Source organism: Vitis riparia, chromosome 10 (genome assembly GCF_004353265.1).
Source record: "Vitis riparia cultivar Riparia Gloire de Montpellier isolate 1030 chromosome 10, EGFV_Vit.rip_1.0, whole genome shotgun sequence".
Lineage (NCBI taxonomy): Eukaryota > Viridiplantae > Streptophyta > Magnoliopsida > Vitales > Vitaceae > Vitis > Vitis riparia.
The window spans coordinates 4,889,788-4,913,924 of NC_048440.1; the positions used below are offsets into that span (position 1 = coordinate 4,889,788).

The 24,137-nt window shown below is 37.0% G+C and overlaps 2 protein-coding genes across 3 annotated transcripts; one reads left to right on the top strand and one right to left on the bottom strand.

Moving 5' to 3' along the window:
- Window positions 1-731: 731 nt before the first annotated feature.
- LOC117923441 (eukaryotic translation initiation factor 2 subunit gamma-like) lies at window positions 732-22,002 on the top strand. Of its 2 annotated transcripts, none has more exons than XM_034841724.1 (9): window positions 732-837; window positions 15,487-15,678; window positions 15,839-15,900; window positions 16,380-16,492; window positions 16,580-16,682; window positions 19,816-20,043; window positions 20,133-20,351; window positions 20,799-21,059; window positions 21,382-22,002. In XM_034841724.1, the coding sequence occupies exons 2-9, from the start codon at window positions 15,573-15,575 to the stop codon at window positions 21,682-21,684; spliced, it is 1,395 nt and encodes a 464-aa protein (XP_034697615.1). In that variant the 5' UTR covers window positions 732-837; window positions 15,487-15,572; the 3' UTR covers window positions 21,685-22,002. The 2 variants fall into 2 exon arrangements, with proteins under 2 accessions (XP_034697615.1, XP_034697617.1); XM_034841726.1 differs by lacking the exon at window positions 732-837 and adding an exon at window positions 1,088-1,112.
- A 198-nt stretch (window positions 22,003-22,200) lies between these two features.
- On the bottom strand, window positions 22,201-23,526 carry LOC117923917 (probable 3-ketoacyl-CoA synthase 21). The gene has a single exon (XM_034842406.1). The coding sequence runs from the start codon at window positions 23,524-23,526 to the stop codon at window positions 22,201-22,203; it is 1,326 nt and encodes a 441-aa protein (XP_034698297.1).
- Between the last annotated feature and the right edge of the window lie 611 nt (window positions 23,527-24,137).

A 24,137-nucleotide genomic window follows, 5' to 3' on the forward strand; every position in this document is an offset into this window, starting at 1 on the left:
ACCAAAATTACTATTATTTTTTAATTTAAAAAAAATAAAAAAAGTGAATCTTAATGAGAATTAATTATCAAATTTGTGAAACCCTAGATGTGATTGAATTGATCATTGATTGAAATTTTGAATTATTTATAGAATTTTTGAAATTCAAAGCGGCTTAAGTCTAATTAAATCATCGTGGATTGAAAATCTTACCAGCAAATTAAGATTGAATGAAACTTTTTTATTAAGTGCAAATGAATTTTTGATAAAAGTATGGTAGATTTAAAATAATTTTTTTAAAATACAGTATGCTGGAAGATATTTCAAAATCTATGATTTTTTGCCATATTGGAAAGTGTCTCTTGAAGAGACACCTTCAGTAAAAATTCAATTTTTTGAAATTATAAAAATTACTTTTTCAAAAGATATCTTTACTTTAAATTTATTTTTTTATAACGTATATTATTGATAAGAAAATCGTGAAAAGTATTTTTTTTTTGAAGAGACATCTTCTTATGTGGAAAAAAGTACAGTAAATTTGTCAATATTTTTATTATTGCCATTTTTTAATTAATTAATTAATTTTTTTAAAGTTGTTGTACAAGTTAAAAAAAAAAAAAACTAGCCCAAACTATGAGTTACAAAATTTGGTCCTGAATTAGAAATCAGCCCACTTAGAGCTTATTAATTCAAGAATTGGGCCGCCCACAGCATCAGCCCATTATCACCGGACTGAACTCACGTTCCACACTGCTTTAGGGTTTGCTTGCAGCACAAGGACCGCCGATCTTTCTTACATATAGGCATTCAATCGTTCCTTCTCCAAACGCTGCGCTTCGGTGGATCCCTCCGTTCAAGGTACTGTTCCAATCTCTACTCCCGTTCAATCAATCGACTTGTTGGTTAGATACAATTGTTTGGATGCCGAGAAAATAACGTTAAAATGGAAGAAAATTTTCAATTTTAAATTTGACCATATAACGCTCTAGAATACATAAAATTACTGTTTTCCTAAAAATCATGACTCTTTGGCTTAGTTGATCTGAGTTTTAATTTTTTTTTAATTTTTTTTTCTGTTTTTGGATTTTTGGCAGCAAGGAAAGTGAGAGAGATAACATAGAACTCAAAATGTGGTATTCTTTTTATTTTTCTTCATTTTATTGGCAACCAAACAGAGAATTTATGACTTGGGAATGCCAATGCTGGAAGTTTTGAATTTGAGGGGTTTTCTATGAACAGCAGTGGAACTAATCCCACTTTGGATTACAGCTCAGACTGAATATTTTGTTAGATTAATGGTCGTTGCTATTTGGGAATGTTTTCTTGTATAAAAACAGATATAGTTTAAATACAGAGAAAATGTGAAGAAGTTAATTAAAATTTTGAATTTAAAATTCACTCCAGCGATGATTTGTGAATACAGGAAAATGCCACTTTACTTAAAGTTCAGTGACGTTTAGGCTTAGTTGTGCTGATTTTTTCTTTTCTTTGTTTTTTTTTTGTCTGGAGCTTCAATAAGAATAAAACATTTTTGAGAAGAAGAATATAAGCTGAAGCAAAGCCTTATACAAGATGATGATGTCTTTCATTTATGCACTCCCTGGTTTTCACAATTACCAATCTGAAGTTTGCAGTCCTTGCCTTATCCACCATGTCCTTTTCTATTCCAATGTCACTCTACAGTGACTAATCTGAGTCATATATGATGCCAGATATTCATAGGATTTGAGCTCTCATGTAAAATGTTCCTTTAATTATTAGAGGAATACACATAAAATCCTGGGCTCTTCTTAGTATGTTATGTCCCCAGTTGACATTCTGTTTCCTTCTACCATTTTTCTTTTAGTTATGCCTGTCTTACATGTATTTGGTCCTCGTCTCCCCCTTTAGTGGTATTAGTCTCTTATGAATGTGTCTGACGCATTTCAGAATTGTTTGCATTCCTATTATACCAATAGTCTAATTCAATACACATAATGAAGACTAAATCTTACCAAAAGCTGCAACTTCAATATGTTTTTGATAATTAAATTAGCCATATTTGGTGGTTGACAAACAGATAAAAGTTGATGGATGATATGTAGTATATATGAAGAATAAATACTCCAAAACATTAAAAGGTCCTCGAACGTTGAAAAACTCAATGGCTTGTGTTCACTTGATGGAAAATGAACTTGTGGGCTTCCATGAACAATAAAAACAAGGCCTTAGGAAACAAGGCAATGATTTTTCCAGTTTCCTTATATCCATAGGGAAGACCACACATGCCCTAGTTTTCCTTTTCTCATGCATTTAGGCTCTTTAAGTTTCTCATGCCTTTGTTTCTTTCAAGATTCTCATGTCTTTGGTGTTTATTATGATCATATGGTTGGAACTTAATTTCCATAATCTAGTTTGATTTACGTTAGAAAGAGGGGGAAAAGCAATCAAGAACTTGTGTTGATGTTATTTGTCGTATTGAAGTTAGACTTTAGTTAACATATTACATGTTCAAAATGGGGATGTTTTGGAGGGTAAATATATTTTGAACTGTTAAAAGCAAATTTAACAACTACGAAAGATAGGGAACTTGATAATATAGAACAATTTTTTGCAAGATTTTAAGGAAAGATCGTGAATAGAGGAGAGGATAGGGTAGTGTGGATAGTCTTTTTATGCTGCCTTAAGGTTGGGGAGTTCACCTTCTTTTCCAGCAGGGGTCATTGGAAGTCTTAGGCTCCATCTAAAGTGACTTTCTTTACATGGGAAGCTTGTCTAGGAAATGTTTTGGCCCTTGATTAGTTGCAAAAAAGGGGATGAACGTTGGTTAATAGATGTTTATGTAAAGTGGAAGAGGAATTAATAGATCATATTCTCCTTCGTTGTCCCTTGGTAAGGGATCTTTGACAATTGCTATTTTCTTTGGTTGGTGTTCCTTGGGTTCTATTGGCCATAGTGAGAGAAACTCTGTTAGGGTGGCATGGGTCCTTCATTGGTAAGAAGCATAAGAAGGTCTAGATAGTTACTCCTTTATGTATTTTTTGACTATTTGGAAAGAGAGAATTTGAAGGTTGTTTGAGAATGAGGAGCAGTCTATCCAAATTCAGAAGAACACTTTCCTCTGTAATATTTTATTTTTTTATTTTTTTATTTTTTTTATTTTCCTTTTTATCGGTAAAGATGTATATAGGTGATGCAGTTTGTCTCTAGTTGATTTTGTTGATCGGTTGGGTTGTTGGTAAGAGAGGGAGTTGTTTTTTAGTTTTCCTGCCTTGGTTGTTCCTTGGCTTTTTTGTTGTTTTCTTGGTGCTCTTTGTATGTTTCTTGTATACCTTGTCGCACTTTTTCTTTGACGCATGTTTATAATATCTCATGATTACTTATCAAAATAAACAAAAAATGAAAATAGAAATACATTTACAGAAATGGATTTGGAATAATATCTCTAGGTAATCTGAAAATAGAAATACATTTACATGATTACTTATAATATCTCTAGATAATCTGAAGATGATACAAGAAATCCAAATGCTCACTTAGAGATATGCTAAATATAACTAATTTTATGATGATAATCTTGTAAATTTGTCAATCCCTTTGCTTCATCTCAAAACAATGCTTTATAAAACTCATTTTGTAGTAAGGTTAGATTTGGAATAATATTTTACTTTTAGTTCTAATTGTGATAAAGTTTTATGAAATATGAAATAATTTTATGCATGAATAAAAATTAAATTTTATTGAGATTATTTTCATGCTTTTTGTCTGGCTTTTTCAATTTAAAAAATTTTCTAATCAGTTACTGAAATAGATATTAATGTTCTTAATATTTTTTTGCTTTCCATGAGTCAATTCACATTCGCATAGGCATGAAGTATTGGGAATTAGAATCAACGCCAAATTCTTCTCCAACGTTAATTGTATACTTTGCTTGTCCTTGTTGTGCCCTTGTTACAGGCTCCTTTCTGTTTTGTTATTCCTATTTGTATATATGTATGTGTGTGTGTGTTTTCTTATTGCCCATTAAAAATAAAAAGGAATTAAGAAATAAAACCTCAAACTTTTAAATTTTAGGATTATATTGGACAACAAAAATATTCACTATTCCTATTTTTATCGTATATTATTCTCTAAAATTAGTCTTCCATGTATATAAATAATTATGGTACATGTAATAATTTGTAGCTGTGACTTAATAATATTAATTGCTTTACCCATATTATCATGGTGTATGATTTTTTTTTCTCTTTTTCTTTGTTTTAAGTATACTTCATTGCTATTCATATCCCACTTTTGATCCTTGTCATGGTGTCACTTTTTTAAAACCTAATTCCATGAGTATTACCATCTTCATTCATCAAATAGGAATGGTTTGTATCACCAAGACACCGAAAGGGCTGACTATATGTATCTTAGGAGACCCAACTCATTCAAATCAAAATAGCTAGATGATTATTTGTAATGAGCAGAGTCAATAGGATGAACTAAAAAAGTTCTGCATCATGAGTTTTGTACCACACACGAGTTAGATGGGCTCTTGGGTCTTCTCCACACTAAAGGAGAAAACCATGTTGTTTAATGTAAACCCATGCTTCAAGCTCTTAAAGCATGCTTAATTCAAGTTTTCCTTGGTGTGTTTCTATTAGATCCTAACTTTACCAATGATTACTTGGTAGGTTGTATATTTGATCGTCACTTAGTCAAACCTCTCCCATAGTGTTAAAATATGAAGCCAATTATTGGATAAGCCCTGTTTCTATTTTTTATTGAATATTTCTCTCTAAAATTTTAGCATTCCATGTGTATAAATATCAATATGATATATGTTCAAATTTGTAACTATGTATATATATATCTTTGATAAATAACTATAACTTAATAATATTAATTGATTTACTTGTTTTATCACATTGTTATTTTTTTTTTCTCTTTTTCTTTGTTTCATGCATCATTTGTCACTATTTATATCCGAAATTTAATCCCTTGTCATAGAGTCACTTTGGAAAAATGTAATTCCATGAGTTATTACCTTATGCATTTATCAAATAGGAAAGATTTTAGTTTCTTATACATTAAAAGGAGAAAACTATAATATTTGGAGAAGAGCCATGCTTAAGGCTCTTAGTGTCAAGAACATGCTATGTATGGAATTTTGTCTAAATTGACAACTACTACTTTGAGGTTTAATTACCCTCTAATTGGGCCCGGGTTGGAGTGTCTTAAGGGTTTGGTTTATAAGCTCTCAATGGATGGTGCTACTTCAGAGAGAAGAGACAGTCAAGAGTTTGTATTCATTCCAGATGTTGAAGCTGACATGTTGACAACAACGGTTGAACAATCTCCTACCGACGAAGCTCTCCTAGTTGAAGCGTCAAGATTCTCAGGTGCTTCTTCTACGGGTTCCTCTTTGAGGTCAAGGCCTTCTTCTACTTCTTCTCCATCTGGGGTTGGGGTGATGACTGAGATCCTTGAGGGGGGATGCAACTGTGGAATGTGTGGGAGAGGAGGGAGGCAAGTTTTCTGATTTTCTCAAGTAGGGCCTGCTGAGAATGGTTCTAGCTGATGTAAGAAGTGGATTTGGCTAGGTTTGAGAAATCAAGGTGCTGAGGTTTTTGAGGATGAGAGAAATAAGGGGATAAGGTCTTAAAGGGGGCTCCAAAAGGAGGGGTGGTTACGCAAGATGAGTCGTCCTTCAGTTCTTTGGCTGCTTTTTGCAACTTTTTAGGTATGCCTACAATGGGTTTTGAAGAGGAGATCTTGGCGTTTCTAATTAAGATGAAGCAGAGAAGGGAGTCGAAGAGTTGAAAGCTTAGAAAGGGGAAGAAAAAGGTTGGCTCATCTAAGTTTGATAGGGAGCTTAAAAAGTTGGAAAGCTCCATTAACTATGGTGGAGGAGCCTCTGGGAGGGGAGGTAGGGACAAGGTTGGGTGGGATCTTGTTCCAGTTGGTCAATGATATTAAAAGTTTTGTCTTGGAATGTTAGAGGGGTTAATGATAGGGAGAAAAGGAAAATCATCAATTCCATGACAAGGATGCGGAAAGTGGATGTGCTCTATCTTCAAGAAACCAAAATTTAGTCGATGACGATGGAGATTGTTAGAAGTTTAGGTATGGGTGGGTTCTTAGAGTGGGGTTTTGTGAATGTCAAGGGTACTATTGGAGAGGTTCTTGTTTTCTAGAACAATAGATTGGTAGATTTGATAGGGTTGGAGGTTTGATATTAAAAATTTCATCTTGGAATGTTAAGAGGGGTTAATGATAGGGAAAAAAAGGAAAATAATCAATTCCATGACAAGGATGCAGAAAGTAAATGTGGTCTATCTTCAAGAAACCAAAATTTAGTCTATGACGATGGAGATTGTTAGAAGTTTAGGTATGGGTTGGTTCTTAGAGTGGGGTTTTGTGAATGTTAGGTGTACTATTGGAGAGGTTCTTGTTTTTTGGAACAATAGATTGGTAGATTTGATAGGGTTGGAGGTAGGTGAGTTCTCCATTTTGTGTAGGTTTAAGAATAGGGAGGATGAATTTGTTTGGGTTTTCATAGCGGTATATGGACCTTCTTATGGAAAGGATAGAGAGGATCTTTGACTGGAGTTAGAGGCCATCAAAGGGTTATGGGATGAGCTGTGGTGTGTAGGAGGGGATTCCAATGTTGTTAGTTCCCTTTGGAGTGCAAGAGTGGCACCGGATTAACTGCTTCAATGAAGAGATTCTTTGATATTATCAATGAGTTAGAGTTGAGGGATCTTTTGTTGGTAGGGGGTCCTTTAACTTGGTGTGGTAGGCAAAACAATCTTTTTCTTTCCAAATTGGATCGTTTCCTAGTGTTTGAGGAGTGGGAAAGTCACTTCAGTGGGGTGGTTCAAAGTGCTTGATCACGACTTGTTTTTGACCATTTGCCTATCTTGCTAGATATAAAGGTCCTACTCTCTTTAGGTTTGAAAATATGTGGTCAAGGGAGGAAGGGTTTTTAGAGCTGTCGAAGGGTGTCTTAATCATTTTTTGTTCTGCCAATTTCATTTTGGCTTCCAAGTTAAAATCCCCGAAGTTATTATTGAAATAAAGGGGTGTTTGATGATGTCTTGATGAGGAAGGAGGAGGCTTTTAAGCAATTAGGTTTTTGGGGTACCAAGGAGAGGGAAAGTGCTCTGTTTCTTGTTGAGGCAGTAGCTAGGAAGATTTTTTTCCAACGAAGATTACCAAATATGGGATTTGATGGAAGAAGCATTTTGGAGACAAAAATGAAGGGAAATTTGGCTTAAGACAGGAGATAGAAATACCAAGGTTTTTTTTTTTTCATAAGATGGCCTATTGTCACAAGATGCTTCAAATGAGCCTCCTCATGGGTTTATATAGAGCCCAAGAAGCTTCTGGAGATTCCTGGAGCCATCTACACTAAGCCATTGGAGGGAAGAGTGTGGAAGGTTCTAGAGATGCCTAGAGATGTCCACACATCTCTACACTATGGTGGAAGGTATGAGAGGAGTCCAAGGCTTTCTAGAGAATTCTAGAGATCTCTTGTACATAGGGTTGTACATAGAATTGTGTAGGGTATTCTAGAATCTTCTTGATTTGTAAGGAACCCTCCAAGGTTCTAGAGAGTTCCATTGGTGCCTATTAAAAGTAGAATTTTTCTTGCTAAGATTAAAGTGAATGGGGTGTGACTTACAAAAGAAAGAGAGAGGGAGATATATATATATATATATATATATAAAGGAGGGGGTGGCTTAAGCTTTTAAAACCCTTTTTCTTGAAGAAGAGGATTGGAGGCATGGCATTGATGCTATGTCCTTTGAGGTCTAGATGATCAAGAAGTTAGGAAGTTGGAGGAGACCTTCACGGAGGAGGTGTTTGGTGCGTTTTAGAGTTGAATGGTGACAAAGCCCTTGGCTTAGATGGCTTTTCTATGGCCCTTTGGCACTTTAGTTGGTAGTTTGTGAAAATTGAAGTGTTAAGTTTTTTTAATGAGTTTCATGAGCATGGTAGGTTTGTAAAAAGTTTAAGAAGAAAGGAGCAGAAGATCTAAGAATTTTAGGCCTAAAAGCTTGGTAGGAGCCCTATATAAATTATTAATGAACGTATTTGCCAATAGATGCAAGAAAGTGATGGGAAAAGTAGTTTCCAAGTTTCGAAATGCTATTTTGGACTATTAAGAAGGAAAGAAATCAAAGAGTGTCTGAAGATGAGTAGATGTCAAATCAAAGACTCAAAAGCTCTTTTCTTAACAATCTATCTTTGTGGATTCATTGTACATAGATGGAAACACTATGCCTTTAATTGATTTCATGGATGGATTGTGTTCTTGTTGAGGAAGGGAGTGGTTTTTTGTTTTCCCTCTTTTTGTTTTGCCTCTTGGTACTCTTTGTATATGCCATGTGTACTCTCGTGCGTTAGTTGCACTTTTAATACATTCTCTTATTTATAGAAAAAAAAGGTTTTATTGTGAATTTCTATTAGATCCTTCAACTTACCAACAATTAATTAGCAGGTCGTTATATCTCATAGTTAATCAATACTTTCCCATATTGTTCAAATGTTAAGCAAATTTTTGGAAAAGCTATGTCAATTTGGAAGAAAAGGAAGATCAACCAGGAAAAAAAAGAAGAGAAAAGAATAAAGCACTCCTATATTAAAAAAGGAAAAGAAAGAACTTTAAAGTACAAAATAAATAAAATGAATTTAATATTATTAGTTATAATTGATAAATAATAAAAAAGGTGAATTTATTATGATCTTAAAGATTAATTTATTTTGATTGTTATAGTTAAATAATAAAGATGTGAAAAATAAGGGGCTATAAGTAATATAATAGGGATACGTTGGGAAGAAAAATGTTCACAAACTTTTTGTACTTTTGCATAGTTTAGATATTGATTTTATTTCGGGCTTTTGGTCCCTTTATTTCGTGTTTTTCTTGTGTTTTCAATTGATTTTTATTTGTGCACACTTTAATTTTTTTATTCGTAGTTATGGATTGTGTTCGTGTTTGAGTTTTGATATAGGGTAGTCAAAGATCAATCTTACAAAATTTGGGATTCCAAAAGGATTAGGTTTTAGAAAGTGGCACTTTTTGAAGTATGACTTTGCTGCACAATTGATTTAGTACAGCTTTTGGGTGTAGTTTTAATGGATTGAGAAAAAATTCATTGTCTTGGAGAAAAAAACAACTTACAATCGTAGTGGAGGAAAATTTCTTTTAATAGATGTATTTGAAATTGGGGGAAAGGGTTATGCTGAGATTTGCGATTGTGGATTTACTTGTGTTATGATGTCAATGATTAGAATGGCGGCGGTTTCTCCCAGAAGCAAGTGTTGGTTCGGTGTGGATTCGAAGACCTTTGAGATTTTTGTTGGGTGAGGTCAAAGGGAAAGTGAGTGGGAGAGTCTGTGAAAGGGGCCCAAACTTCTCTTCCTGGGTCCACTACAGTGGTAAAGGTTTGGCCTTCCTGCTGGAAGGGGCTGAGACCTGCATTAGTCTCAAAGTAGGGGAGCGTTTCAGAAAATCTTGGATGGAGGGAGGTAGAAGGTACCAGTTGGAGTTGCGCAACAACAAAGCAAGATGTTTTCTGTTTTGTACAGCTGGGGATGTGGAAGGCAAGAGATTCTCCTTGGTGTTTCCCGAACGAAGGGGAGTGGTTGGGGGTTGGAAACTCTTGGTTGGAAAGTTGAGAAGTTTGGGTTTTTCCTTGGTCTAGAGGGGAGAGGAGTCGAAAGCCTTTGGTGGGAAGGAGTACTCCATAGTGGAGGTGGAGACTTCTAGCTCTATTGAAATTCATAATGAGGTGTGGTTGGAATTTGAAAAGGAAGTGATTGACAGTATTGAGGAAGTTCTGAAAAGGAGCTTAGTGGGGAGATGTGGGGGACTCTTTGACCCGCCCCTGATCTCGTCTCTCTTAAGTCCTGGGCTCAGCCCATTTGGAGGTTGAAAGGAAATTTTCACTTGGCTCTGTTGGGAGGACCCCTTATCCTCTTCGAGTTTGAAGATGCTGGCGAAGCTAAGTGGGTGCTTCATACAGGGGTGAAGTGGTTTAGGGGAAAAGGTCTCTTTTTGGATTGGTGGAACCCCTCTGTTGGGTGTCTCACTAAGGACAAGGAGTTTTGCGAGGTGTGGGTTAGAATTCTGAGTCTCCCTTTGCATCTTTGGGGGAATAGTTAGTTCAAAAGTTTGGGGGAAGCTAGTGGCTGTTGATGAGGATACGTCGGATGTAGGTTTTTGTAGCAGTGGGTTAGGATTTTCGTTAAAATCAGAGGGTGGAACTTTCCTAGTTTTTTGCAAGTGGTAGTTGGTTCCACTGGTTACGCGATCTAGCTATGGTGGGATACTCCTCCTTAAAAGAGCGAGGTGCAACCCTTGCAGCGTTGCAAAGGAAGGGGGGGAGGGGATGAGGGCGTGGATGGGTCACACACCTTCGAAGAGTTGTTGAAGTTCTTTCTATGAAGGGGACTAGCTTGGTGTTGGATGACTCGCTATTCTCTGCAAAAGGGAAAGGGCACTATCCTTGATGTGATGGGAGCAGTTGTTGGTGCAGAGACCAGTCTGCCCCCTGTAGGTGATGGGTTAGAGCTTAGTGGAGGGGGCTTTTCTGAGTTGGGCCAGGTTGCGTCAGTGGTTAGGTCCCAGAAGACATATGGTTTGTCTTATTGAGACAAAAATGCAAGAGAATGTCGTTAAAGGTGGTGAAAAGTCTGGGTGTTGGTAGATTTTTGGACTGGGGTGCAATTGATGCTAAGGGGAGTATTCGGAGGCATCCTAAGGTGAAAATTAATGGGTTTACACTGATTGACGAAGAAAAGATCAAGGTTGGGGTGTACAGGGCTTACCAGACTCTACTGACTGAAATGGGGACTGTAGGCCGAGTCTTGGGAGTCTTCAGTTTAGAGTGCTGGGAGAAGAAAGGTCTAGAAACTTAGAAGAGCCTTTTTCGGAAGATGAGGTGTTTGAAGCCCTTTCCAGCCTTTTTGGTGACGAAGCGCCAGGCCCAGACGACTTCACCATGGCGTTTTGGCACTTCTGCTGGGATTTCACTAAAGCTGAGATTATGGCTCTCTTTGAAGATTTCTTCTGCCTTGGCACATTCCAGATGAGCTTAAGCTCCACTTTCCTAGTACTAAGTCCAAAAAAAAGGGTACAGAAGAGTTGAAATACTTTAGACTGATCAGTCTGGTGGGGGGATTGTACAAGCTTCTCACCAAAGTTCTGACAAACAAGTTGAAGTTAGTTGTGGGGGTGTTGGTTTCAGATAACTAGCATGCCTTTATTCAGGGTAGACAAATTTTGGATGTTGCCTTGATCGCAAATGAGGCTGTGGATTCTAGGTTAAAGGCCAACGTCCTTGGACGACTCCTAAAATTGGACATTGAGAAGGCATTTGACCATGTCAACTGGGACTGCCTCTTTGCTGTCATGTCTAATATGGGGTTTGGAGAAAGGTGGATTAGCTGGATCAGGTGGTGTATCTCCACTGCTAGCTTCTCATTCTTCATCAACGAAACTCCTTTCGGATTTTTCCGCAGCACTAGGGGCTTGAGACAAGGCAACCCATTATCCCCCTATCTTTTAATTTTGGTCATGGAAGTTCTTAGTCAGCTGCTGACTAAAGCCAGTTGTGGGGGCTTCGTTGAGGGGTTTAAGATGGGAAAAAACAGTGGGGAAGGGAAGGACTTGCTCCATCTCCTGTTTGTTGACGACACACTAATTTTTTGCAACGCCAATAGTGAAAATCTAAGATACTTGAGTTGGGTGTTTTTGTGGTTCGAGGTGATCTCCAATTTAAAAGTGAATTGAGATAAAAGTGAGGTTATCCCCGTAGAAAGGATTTAGTCTTTGGAGGATGTTGTTTCGGTGATGGGAAACTCCCTACTTCTTATCTGGGACTTCCTTTGGGTGCCTCCAAATCTTCTACAGTGTGGGATGCAGTGGAAGAGAGATTCAGGAAAAGATTGTCTTTGTGGAAAAGGCTATATCTCTCTAAGGGAGGGGGGAGGCTCACCTTGATAAAAAGCACATTATCAAGTCTCTCTATTTCCTTCCTATCTCTCTGTGTTATTTTGTGGAAGGTGTTTGCAAGACTTGAAAAGATTCAAAGGGACTTTTTGTGGTTTGTGGTGCCTTAGAGAAAAAACCCCACTTGGTGAATTGGAACTTGGTTTGTACTGATAAGAAGGAGGAAGGCTTGGGAATTCGTAGACTTGTGGATTTTAACAAAGCCTTACTTGGGAAGTGGAGTTGGAGATTTGCGGTAGAGAGGGAGCCCTTTTGGAAACAAGTCATCATCAACAAAGGTTAGAGGAAGGAGGGTGGTGTTTGAGAGTAGCCAGGGGAGGCTATGGTGTGGGGGTGTGGAAAGCCATTAGAAAAGAATGGGAGGGTATTTGTTGTAGATCTCGTTTTATTGTTGGGAATGGGAGAAAGGTCAAGTTTTAGAAGGACTTGTGGTGTAAGGACCAAACATTGAAAGAAGCTTTCCCTAACCTATACCGGTTGGCGGTTAACAAAGACGAGTGGGTGTCAAATGCTTGGGAGGGGAATGGGGAGTCATGTTGTCGGAATCCTCACTTCTTAAGGCATTTTAATGATTGGGAATTGGAAGAGGTGGAGGGCTTGTTTCGAAATTTGAATCCTTTGGTAGTGAGGAGAAGTGGAGGATATTTTTGAGCTGTAAAGAAAGTAGGGATGGCATTTTCTTTGTTAGATCCCTCTACCCTTCCTTCACAAGGGCCTATAGTGACCCTTTTCCTTGGGGTCTTATTTGGAGGTCTTGGGCTCCTATGAGGGTGAGTTTTTTTGCTTGAGAAGCGTCTTGGAACAGAATTTTGACCATTGAGCAGCTCAAAAAGAGGGGATAGAATATGCCGAATAGGTGCTACATGTGTAAAGAGAAAGAGGAAACTAGTGATCATTTATTCTTGTTTTGTAAAAAGGCTACAATGCTTTGGAGTTTGATTTTCTCCCCTTTTGGTGTGCAGTGGGTTTTGCATTCTTCAATTAAAAGGAATTTGCTTTTGGTTGGCATGGTGCCTTTGTGGGTAAGAGGAGGGAGAAGGCTTGGAGGGCTGCCCCTTTATGCTTATTGTGGACCTTATGGAAGGAAAGAAATGAAAGAGTGTTCAATGATATCAAACGGTCGAACCAAGATTTAGAACATTCCTTTTTGTATACTCTTGTAAATTGGGCTAGGGTGTTTATAGAGGATTATACTTTGTCTATGATTGACTTTATAGAATGGCTATATGTCTAAATAGGGGAAAGTTTTTTTTGTCTTCTTTGCCTAGCTTTTTTGGCATTTTGATTGTATACTTCGTATGTACTGTTTTCACCGCTTCTAGGCACTTCTAATACAAGCTATATTTACCTATCAATTTTTTATTTTTATTTATTTTTATTAGAAAGAAAGATGTATTAATTATGGATAAAAAAACATGAGAAGGATGAGGGGTCCTCCCCACAAAATAAAAGAAGCTGATCAAAGTGAGGCTAAACTCCTCCACTATACAAGGAGACCTAACAAAAGGTTTAGTCAACTTGAGGATATATATCGATTTCCAGGCAAAGCTCCTCTCATTGTTGTACAACCCTTTTGAATTATAAACCAAAAGCCAATTGAGGTCAATATTGTAACCTTTTTGAATTATAAACCAAAAGCCAGTGAACCCAATAACATTGATTGGAATGTCTTTAAATGCGTTGATACAAGAGGCCCAAAAGGAGAAATAGAAGTGAAGTGATTCTAAATACAAGGTTTTGGATGTTTTGAATGTATGTTACTTAATTTCAATAATTAGGGTTTAAGAAAATTTCTCAACATTAACTCAGTGGAGACTGGATTTTGATGGAACTATTTGCAAGAGATTTCTATTGTTACATTTTTCATTACTTTTTCTAGAAGCAAGCAATTTTCAGTTGTGGTGAAAGGAAATTTCCTTTTGTGTACTTAAAGTTGTGGAATGGGTTATATGTTTAGATGTTAAATTCATATGTTTGGATTTACTTGTATTATAATGTTAGTGGTTGGAAATCAAGATTTTAGATGAGTTTTAATGTTGTACATGTATGTTTCTTGAATGTTGTACATGAATAGTTACAGCTTTAGAAAGTAACTTAGCATTAGCTCATTGCTGAGTGTTCTAGTAGAGTTCTTTGCAAAAAACTATGTGGCTCTGATGGAACTAAAGTAAAATGTTTTATTATTGATTTGGAAAGAAAAGCATTTTTGCAGTTCCAGTGAAAGAAATTGAACTAAAATTGGGGGAAAGGCTTATTCTGAGATGGTGAATTCATGAGCTTGGATTCACTTGATTTTGTGAAGTGATAAGGGTTTGTGATTTTAAGTATGGGTTTCAAATTTGAATGTTTTATAGATATTAAGTTTTTTTGGAAGTAACTCGATGCTTCTTCAATGCACACTGGATTTAAGAGAACTATATGTTTAGAATTATGTAGTTTCAGTATAATTAGCATTGAAAATTTCATAATTTATTTGGATAAAAAAAATTAGCAATTTAGAGTTCAAGTGAAAGAAATTTTCTTTATGTGATGGTTAGTGATTGGTGGAAAGATATATGCTGAGATGTTGAATTCCTGGTTTGAATTTATTTGCATCATAATGTAATGTGATTGGAATTTGTGATTTTAATTTGGGTTCTGCATGCTGTATTTGTATGCCTTTTTTTTTTTTTTTTTTCAATTTGAATGACTATTGTTTTAGAAAGTAACTCTTGTTGAGTATGAGTTTGATGCACCATAAATTTAGTAGAGCTCTTTGGCATAAAGTTATATAAGTTATAACTGAAATGAATTCAAATTTTCATTATTTATCCAGGGAAAATGGCAATTTACAGTTTCAAGAAAATAAATTGTGGGGAGGGTTATCCTGAGATGTTGAATTTATGCGTTTCGATTTACTTGTATCATAATGTAAAGTGATTGGAATTGGTGATTTAAAGTGCACACAATATATAGAGTGAACTAATTCTTTAACATATGATGTTGGTTTTAATTTTATTACTTCCAAGTAATTGTTAGTTGACTCTATGATACCTATCTTGTCGAATTTTTCATTTTCATGCAAGTAGAAGAACAATGAATTATAAAATCGAGTAATTTCATGTGTGTGTGTTACATACATACATGTATGTATGTATGTATGTATAAAAGCATCATTTAAAAGTAGCAAACACAGTACATTGGAAGTATACATGTGAGAACACAAAAGATGCAATCCACAGCAGCCACAGCCCCACTCTAGAACTTGGAGCACAACCACTGCATAAAATGCATCAAGGATGAAAAAGCAATTTACAATCTTAATGGAAGAAATGCCTTTCTGTAGAGATAAATGAAATTGGGAAGAAGGATTATGCTGAGTGTTAAATTTGGAAGTCTGAATTTACTTAATACTAAGATGTAAAAGGATTGGAATTTGTGTCTTAAACTACAAGTTTTGAACTATAATGCGTGTGTTTTCTTAAAGTATGGTTGATGGATGTTTTAGTGGATAACACAGTTTTCATTTCTTTAATTAAATGTAGGTTGAACCCAGGTTCCCATCTAATTGAATCTTGCAAATAGAACTATTTTTTCTGGAGGAGTACAACTTTCCTAAGGAGCAGGTAAAATGTCTCGAAGAGGGTTGATGGAGCAGGATTTGAGCAAGCTGGATGTGACAACACTACATCCGCTCTCACCTGAAGTTATTTCTCGTCAGGCTACTATAAATATCGGTAATTAGCTTATGGAATGCTTGAACTACCTTACCTTAGATTAGTCATCATATTTACTGCAGAAGGCTTTATAAATCCCTGTCTAGGTGATGGTCAGCTGTAAATCCTAATCTTTTATTTCAGTTGAAGTTGATAATTTCAGTTGATTTTATCTTTTCAGGCACAATTGGTCATGTGGCTCATGGGAAGTCCACAGTTGTAAAAGCTATATCTGGTGTTCAGGTGTTTTTTTTTTGGTTTCTTTTTTGCATTTAACACTGCTTTTTATTAGTTTTATTTCTTTAGAAGAGTTGAGCATAAATTTGTATTGTCACGTTCTTTTGCTAGTTTGTTCAGTGGAAAGGAAGCAAGTCCTTTGGACCAACTCAGGCTTTTCATTGTTACATTCAAACTATGAGTATAATAATGAAAAGCCTTAAGTTAACATAAAGATAGTCCCCTTGAGAACTTCAGGCAACAACAAAATGAAATCTATCTTGTTTCTTTGAATTTGTGGGGATTCAAATGTGTTTCTGTCCCTGCTTTGGTTAGCTGAACTTGCTAGGTTATGGAAAATTATTCCTTACTGCTGGGTTTTTCGTTGGAGAAAAAAGCATTGACTTAGAAGATGGTTGACCATAGTAATCCTCTAATTACTTTGTTAAAAATATTTACAGGCTTAAATCTGAAAGGTGGGTCCTTTATGGTTTATTTATCTACAGACTGTTCGTTTTAAAAATGAGCTGGAGCGCAACATTACTATCAAACTTGGATATGCAAATGCCAAGATATACAAATGTGAAGATGAACGGTGCCCTCGACCCATGTGCTACAAGTAGGGTGATGTCTAATATATATATATATATCTGTTTTTCATGTTAACTTCAGGCTTTTCATTGTTATATTCAAAATATTATTGCAGGGCCTATGGAAGTGGAAAGGAAGATAGTCCTCTCTGTGATGTGCCTGGGTTTGAAAACTGCAGGATGAAGTTGCTACGACATGTGTCCTTTGTAGATTGCCCGGTAAGGTGTTAAGATGCTAATATCTAGAAAATGCTGTCTTTTGTAATGTATGAATTATTTCTCTATGATGAGTATCAAATCACTTTAATAGTTTTCTTGTGGTTATACTTGGTTTTCAGTTGTGCAAGTTTTTCCTCTAATAAAGCTCCTGAGGCCTCACTGAGGTGGCAAGGGTTGGGGTGGAAACTGGGGAGGTTCTATGATGTAGGACAACCTTAGGACTGCCTACAATTGAATAGGTGGACTAGGGTTTTTATCTTTTAGGGTTTAAGGAGAGGAACAAAGGATAAAGTTTATAACAGCAAAATAAAATAAAATGTAGAGAAGAAATGTAAGGATAACAAGGGATAGGAAACTTAGAGCCACACTAAAGCCTGTTGGGGGTTTGACCTAGAAGAAAATCAATGGAATCTTACTATTGAGAATTACAAAGTATGCTTAAAAACATTATTTGTTTTTTGATAAATAAGCAAAAGTATTGTATTACAAAGAGGCACTAAAAAACATTATTAATCATCAATAGTTTGGTTTACATCAATTAGCCTTATTTATATGGGTTAATCTAAAAAATATAAATTCTGCTAGAATTCTAGTAACCTATTATGACTCTTATTCTAATTCTTTTATAACCTTATTAGTTACTCCTAATTTGACTCTAATAAGTGCTAACCCTAATTTAATTCCAACTAATACTAATCCTACCTATCATTTATTTGTTTCTTTCCTTCTCTTGAATAGATCTTGGAGATTCATCCTCATCATTCTAGGTTTGAGTCTATATACTAAAGGCTAAAAATTCACTTACAGAAAATGGATTTTCATCCCTCATGGAAAAAAAAAAAAAAAAAACTCATCTTTTGATAAGCAAGAAGAAAAATATATTAATGAAAAGGGCTATACACCAAGGTACATACGTTGCATACAAGGGAAATCAAAAGGCATAGCAAAAATGAGGGAAAATGCAAAAAACTACTCCCTCCCTCAATTAGACCCCACCTAGTTTACAAACCCAAATAGGGACAAAGTTCCTACTGCAATGGACATCCTAGCCCATAACTACGGATTAATCACAAATGAACTCTTCAAAGAATGAACCGTTTGTTTGTATTTTCAAACACTCTTTGGTTTTTCTCTTTCCACAAAGTCAAAATACACAATGGGACAACTTTCCAAACCTTCTTTCGCTTTCTTCCCACAAAGGAGTCATGCTAACTTAATAGGTCCTCCTTAACCGACAAAGGAAGAACCTAAGTGACTCTAAATAGAGCAAAAAGCAAGTGCCATATCTCCCTAGCTTTAGGGCAATGAAGAGGGATATGATCAGTAGGCTCCACTTCATTTTTACAAAGGTAACATTTGTTTGCCAAGGACCAACCTCTCCTTTGAAGTTGCTCTAAAGTCAAAACATTCCTCTAACAAGCTTCCCAAGTGAAAAAAACTTACTTTAGTTGGGACATATAGTATAAATTTCTAAAATGCCTTAAGGGAAAGGAATTGAGTACCTTGGCTCTAGAACAGAATAGGGAGATTTTCCCAAGAACCATTCCTTGAGCCAATCCACACCAACAACCTATCCTTCTTTCCCATCTTCACAAACTTCCCATGCAATCTTGAGAAAGGAGACTTCATGATGTCTTACTCCCAGTTGTTCAAATGTCTAGTAAAACAATGATGCCCCCCCTCCCCTTGCTCATAACATCTACTACCTATGCCACTTTATTCAAAGCTAAAACATACAAGGCGTGAAAAGACACATGTAAGGATTCCTCCTGCACCATCCATCCACCCAAAACTTCATCCTTCTCCTATCCCCTACGTCAAAAGAAACTTTAGAAGTTCATAATGTCCCACCCTTTTCTAATAGCTTTCTGAGGGCTCACTCCATACCTGCCTCTCACAACATAAGATCTCCAACCTCTTAGCTTCCTCTCCATGTTTTTGCTAAATAACTTGCTTCCAAAAGACATCTTCTTGAGAGGCAAATCTCCAATTCCACTTTCCAACATTAAGAGAAGAAAGACTTTTGATGCAGCTCTACATATGATCGACCAATTCACCAAGTGCAACTTTTTCTCCAATGTGCTCACTCCCCATAGGAAATCCCTTTGGATCTTTTTGAACCTCATTTTGATTTACTAGGGATGGTGAATGTAGACATAAAGCAAATAGGCAAACAGGATAAAGTGCTACAAATCAATGTAAGTCCCCCTCCTTTCGAAATATACTACCTTTTCCACATTGAGAGCTTACCTTCAAAACTTTCTTCCACCCTATCCCACACTGAATCCACTTTGAAATAAGCGCCCAAAGGAAGACCTAGGGTAAGTAGACAGAAGGTTACCCACATGACAAACCAACTCTGCAGCCAGATACTCAACATTGTCAACCTTGCATATAGGGATTAATTCACTTTTTTCAAGGTTGATCTTCAGACTTGAGATAGCTTTGAACCACATAAGAAGTCAACTTAAATAGATCATTTGAGAGTGAGAAGCCTCACAAATGACTAGGGTATCATTAGCAAAAAACAAATGTTCCACCACCCTTTTCCTTTAGAATCTTAAAGCCACCTTCTTTAATCCAATGGTGCAATATCACTGCACAGCAATCTACAAAAATGACATAAATGGAAAGAAAAGGCCATCAACAAAGGCATCCCTAATAATAACCATAACTACCTCACTAAACCAGTACCATGCCATCCAGAAACAAGCTCCAAAATTTACCAGGCATATATACTACTTTCAACATCCTGCTATTGCTGAACAAATCTCCAATAAACCACATAATGGGTTATTGCTGTGCACACATCACAAGTTGAATCTTCATATATGAGAAGATTGGTCTCTGTTGCTGTTCTTCCAATAAAGAAAATGACAAAGGGGTACCAACTTTGATAAGTAGTTTTGTGTCATACTATCATCAATATCTTCCATAACTTTCCTAATCTCTTTTTCAAATCTCAAACTAAGGCAACCCTTTCTTAATTTAAGTATCTCTATCAGACATAACTTCAGATTTTGGATATTTGCCTCAAGGAACAATAGTCCACCACCCTTTTCCTTTAGAAGTCAACAATCTACTGTCTAGTGATTTTTTTTTTATGTTTTTCTTTTTTCATCTTCCCATCTAGGGGCATGATATTCTCATGGCTACAATGCTTAATGGAGCGGCAATTATGGATGGGGCATTACTTCTTATAGCTGCCAATGAAAGCTGTCCACAGCCGCAAACTGCTGAGCATCTGGCTGCTGTTGAAATAATGCGTCTTCAGCATATTATAATCCTTCAAAATAAAGTTGATCTCATTCAGGAAAATGTAGCCATCAACCAGCATGAAGCAATTCAGAAATTTATTCAGGTAGTTTCCTTAGACCACACTAGTTGAATTTATATGTTATGTGTCAATTTACTTCAATGAATTGTATTGCTGAACTTGTACTATACCAGGGAACTGTTGCAGATGGTGCACCAGTAGTACCAATTTCTGCGCAGCTGAAGTATAATATTGATGTTGTGTGTGAATATATTGTGAAAAAGATCCCCATTCCAGAGAGAGACTTTACTTCACCACCAAATATGATTGTGATTCGGTCATTTGATGTCAATAAGCCTGGGTTTGAGGTTGATGAGATAAGAGGTGGTGTTGCTGGTGGAAGCATTCTCAGGGTATGTATCTCCTCTATCACTTCAGAGATTCAGAAGTAAGAACTATGTAAATGCTTCACTTCAGAGATTTAGAGTGTATTTGAGTCATATTTCTTAACTGTAAACTGGAAGAGTGGATTCCAGCAGAAAGCCAAAAAAAAAAAAAAAAAAAGATAAAAAAACACTTCATATTGGGCTAGTGATTTCTGTTGTTCTCACCGTTGGCTACAACTCCTTGATTGTTCACAAATCTATGAAAAATCAAATTCATGTTGTTGGAGATGCATTTTGAATAGGCCAAACAGACCCTTGTTTGAGCCTTGGTATTGATAAACTACCTTCTAGAACCTTTTTTTTTTTTTTTTTTTTTTTTTTTTTTTTTGGGGGGGAAATAGACATCTTTAGGAATTGGGCATCTCAGATATCTTTTATTTTTGAATACCACATTTGACATTATGTTCTTGGCAGGGTGTTTTGAAAGTGAATCAGTTTATTGAGGTTCGTCCTGGGATTGTTGTTAAAGATGAGAATGGGAACATCAAATGCACACCGATATATTCTAGGATAGTCTCATTGTATGCTGAACAAAATGAGCTGCAATTTGCTGTGCCAGGAGGCCTCATTGGGGTTGGCACAACCATGGACCCCACTTTAACACGAGCTGATCGCCTGGTGGGGCAAGTTCTTGGAGAGGTTGGATCACTCCCTGATGTTTTTGTTGAACTGGAGGTAACCAACTAAACCTGCAGGACTGATTAAACTTGTATTATTCCTATAGATGCCCAGATAACATTACACATCAAAGCAATTGTTGTTTCTTCTATATAGTTTAGGTGGTATTTGGAAGTTTTCATTATTTGTTCTTCCTTTCTTGCTTATCAGCGCTTGTATTGGTTTTAGTTACCAGCAACCAAGAAATATACCTTGCAAATGCTAGCCAAAGAATTCATTTTGTTTTTTCAAATGCCGTGGAAAAGAAAATAAAATACTTGCATTCTCATATTATGAAGCACACCTTTGTTGCTGATCATTCTGTTCTCCAATTCTGCAGGTAAACTTCTTCCTGCTGCGACGGCTTATTGGTGTAAGGACTAAGGGAACAGAAAAGCAGGGAAAGGTTTCAAAGCTGACTAAGGGAGAGATCCTCATGTTGAATATTGGGTCCATGTCTACAGGTGCTCGAGTCCTTGCTGTTAGGAATGATTTGGCAAAGTTGCAACTCACATCTCCTGTGTGCACCAGCAGAGGGGAGAAGATTGCACTTAGTCGGAGAGTTGAGAAGCATTGGCGTCTGATTGGATGGGGCCAAATTCAAGCTGGAACCACTCTCGATGTCCCACCCAGCCCCATTTGAGTGAGAACTGAATCAACAGGTAAAACAGAAGCGGCTGAAAAGAGGACTAATACGGCAGAAGAGGATTAAGGAAAATGTGGGAGGGCAGACAACTGTTAGGAACCATTTTTTTAAGGTGGAGAAGTTCTGGATGCTTGTGGTTGTGATATTTGTTTGCTTTGTGATAGGAAAGTACCCCAGACTGATTCTTTTTTTTTTTGCTTCAGTATGTTTCCGACTGAACTTACATTTATATCAATGGTTGATGTTGGGTAAAGACATTGTCTTGAGTGTCAGCTGTTTGATAACCCTCTTCTGCAGCCTTGGTTTGCTTCTTCATTAGGGTCCGTGCTGTGTTATCTTCATTAATTGATTTTTCCATTACTTGTAAGTAAATTAAAGAAAGATACTTGCCTCTGTTTCTCACTAAAATGACCAATAGAGAGCAAAACACGCTATTGAACTTTGTACTGGGGTTTACCTCGGGATTCATTTGGAGAGTTGACAACATTAGACAATTGAATGGCATTAATTATATCAATCGTCTTTGAGAATATCGAGCACATGTATGGGATATGAGTGTATCCTGTCGCTCCATACGTTCGGCTCAACCCCTACCTCATGAATGCATTTCCAAATAGCGCTATTGCACTTGAAGCCACTTCCAAATGCAATCTGCCAAACCCTGTCTCCCTTTTTCATCCTCCCTTTGGCTTCCAGGTAAGAAAGCTCGTACCAGATGGAAGAAGAGGACGTGTTTCCAAACCTGTACAGAGTCATGCTAGAGGCCTCAACATCCTCTTTCTTCAATCTCAGGCTTTTCTCCATTGCCTCGATCACAGCTCTTCCGCCTGCATGTATGCAAAAATGTTCAAAAGCCCGCCTGAAGTTTGGAACGTAGATGCTTCTCCTCCATATCTTCCGGCAAATGATGGACAAACCATACAAGAATTGCTCAGAAAATGGCAGCACCAGTGGTCCAGTGGAGGCCATATTGGCCTTGAGAGCATCTCCAGCCACATTTATTATGCCCTTTGATATTGATACTCCAACGTTGTTTTCCAGGTCCATGTCCTGAAACACACAAGCATAGGACTGATCATCACCTGCCCTGTTTGTTCGGACGAGGTGTTGTAGCACGTACTTTGCCTTGTTCATATCTTGGGTTTGGCTGGACATTAGTATGGCCGCACCTCCCATCCGGAAGAGACAGTTTGTCAGCAACATGGATCGGTTCTTTCCAGTGTACCAATTCAGATTTATGACCTCCGTGCTCACAATTAGTGCCAAGGAATTGCGATGAACTCTCAACAAGTCTCTTGCTAAACCAACCGAGACAATTCCTGCACTGCACCCCATGCCAGAAAGATTAAAACTCCTGATGTTGCTTCTCATTCTGAACTTGTTTATCACCATTGCACTGAGAGAGGGCGTAGGAGAAAACATACTGCTATTCAATACCAAAATGTCTATGGATTTCGGGTTAATGTTTGTTTTCTTGAACAGGTCGGTAACAACTGAGAAGATCACCAATGAGGCCTCTTCTAGGGCGAATGAGAGTGACTTTCTTATGGGATGTTCACAGAAAGATGGAGGAACACATGTTTCGCTGCTGAATCCTGATCTCTCCAGGATCTTGATCTGGAAAGCAATGCTGTCAGGGTCAAATCGGGTGTCAAGAGACACAAGTTCGCGGTGCATGGAGATAGGTACGCGACAAGAAGCCGGTGGCCGATAACAAGTGAAGTCCAGTAAGTAGATGGGAGCTTTTCTTTTGTGCACAAGATAAATAATGACCAAGGCTGCTGCTACCACAACCGCGAAATGGTGGATAACGAAGAAAATGAATTCCGAGGAACCCATATTGATTTCGAGGACGATAGCCATGAAGAAGAAAAGGAGAGAGATGTGGGGCTTTGGCACCTGAGAATGTTGCATATGGAGTTGTTTGTGTCTGGAATAATATATGGCATCGCCGGGAGAAAGACTGCAGAATTGGGAACTAAAAAGGGGAGGAGAACATGAGTAGGCAATTGAACATCCTTTTGGTGCCTTGCCGAAAGGCATGAAGCCGTGCACGGCTGAATGGGTTTGCCATACCCACAGTTTGAATCTGCATTTTCAAAACTCCCATTTTGTGTGTCACTGACTTGGGATGATGCATTGGATTAGATGGTCTCAGAAGACTGTTTGTTGCAGAATTCAGGAGGCTTCATTTATGCTTTGTGTATACTCTCTCTCTCTATCGACATATAACATTTACCAAATAGGATTAGAATACGGGATGAGACATATAAAACACAGGTATACTAGATTTCTTTTCTCCATCACTCTGCTTCATTTCTTTTTAAGTAATTTCTCTCTCGTATAAATCACTTTGTGATATTAGAAATTATGACGAAAAATGTGAAATCTTTTACTAAACAATAAAAGAATTTAAGAATATATATATATTCATATACAAGGACGAAAAT

Coding starts and splice junctions, on each gene's coding strand:
- LOC117923917 (XM_034842406.1), bottom strand. CDS start 23,526: ATGGGTTCCTCGGAATTCATTTTCTTCGTTATCCACCATTTCGCGGTT.
- LOC117923441 (XM_034841724.1), top strand. CDS start 15,573: ATGTCTCGAAGAGGGTTGATGGAGCAGGATTTGAGCAAGCTGGATGTG. Junction 20,044..20,132: donor CAATTCAGAAATTTATTCAG/GTAGTTTCCTTA, acceptor GTACTATACCAG/GGAACTGTTGCAGATGGTGC. Junction 21,060..21,381: donor ATGTTTTTGTTGAACTGGAG/GTAACCAACTAA, acceptor CCAATTCTGCAG/GTAAACTTCTTCCTGCTGCG.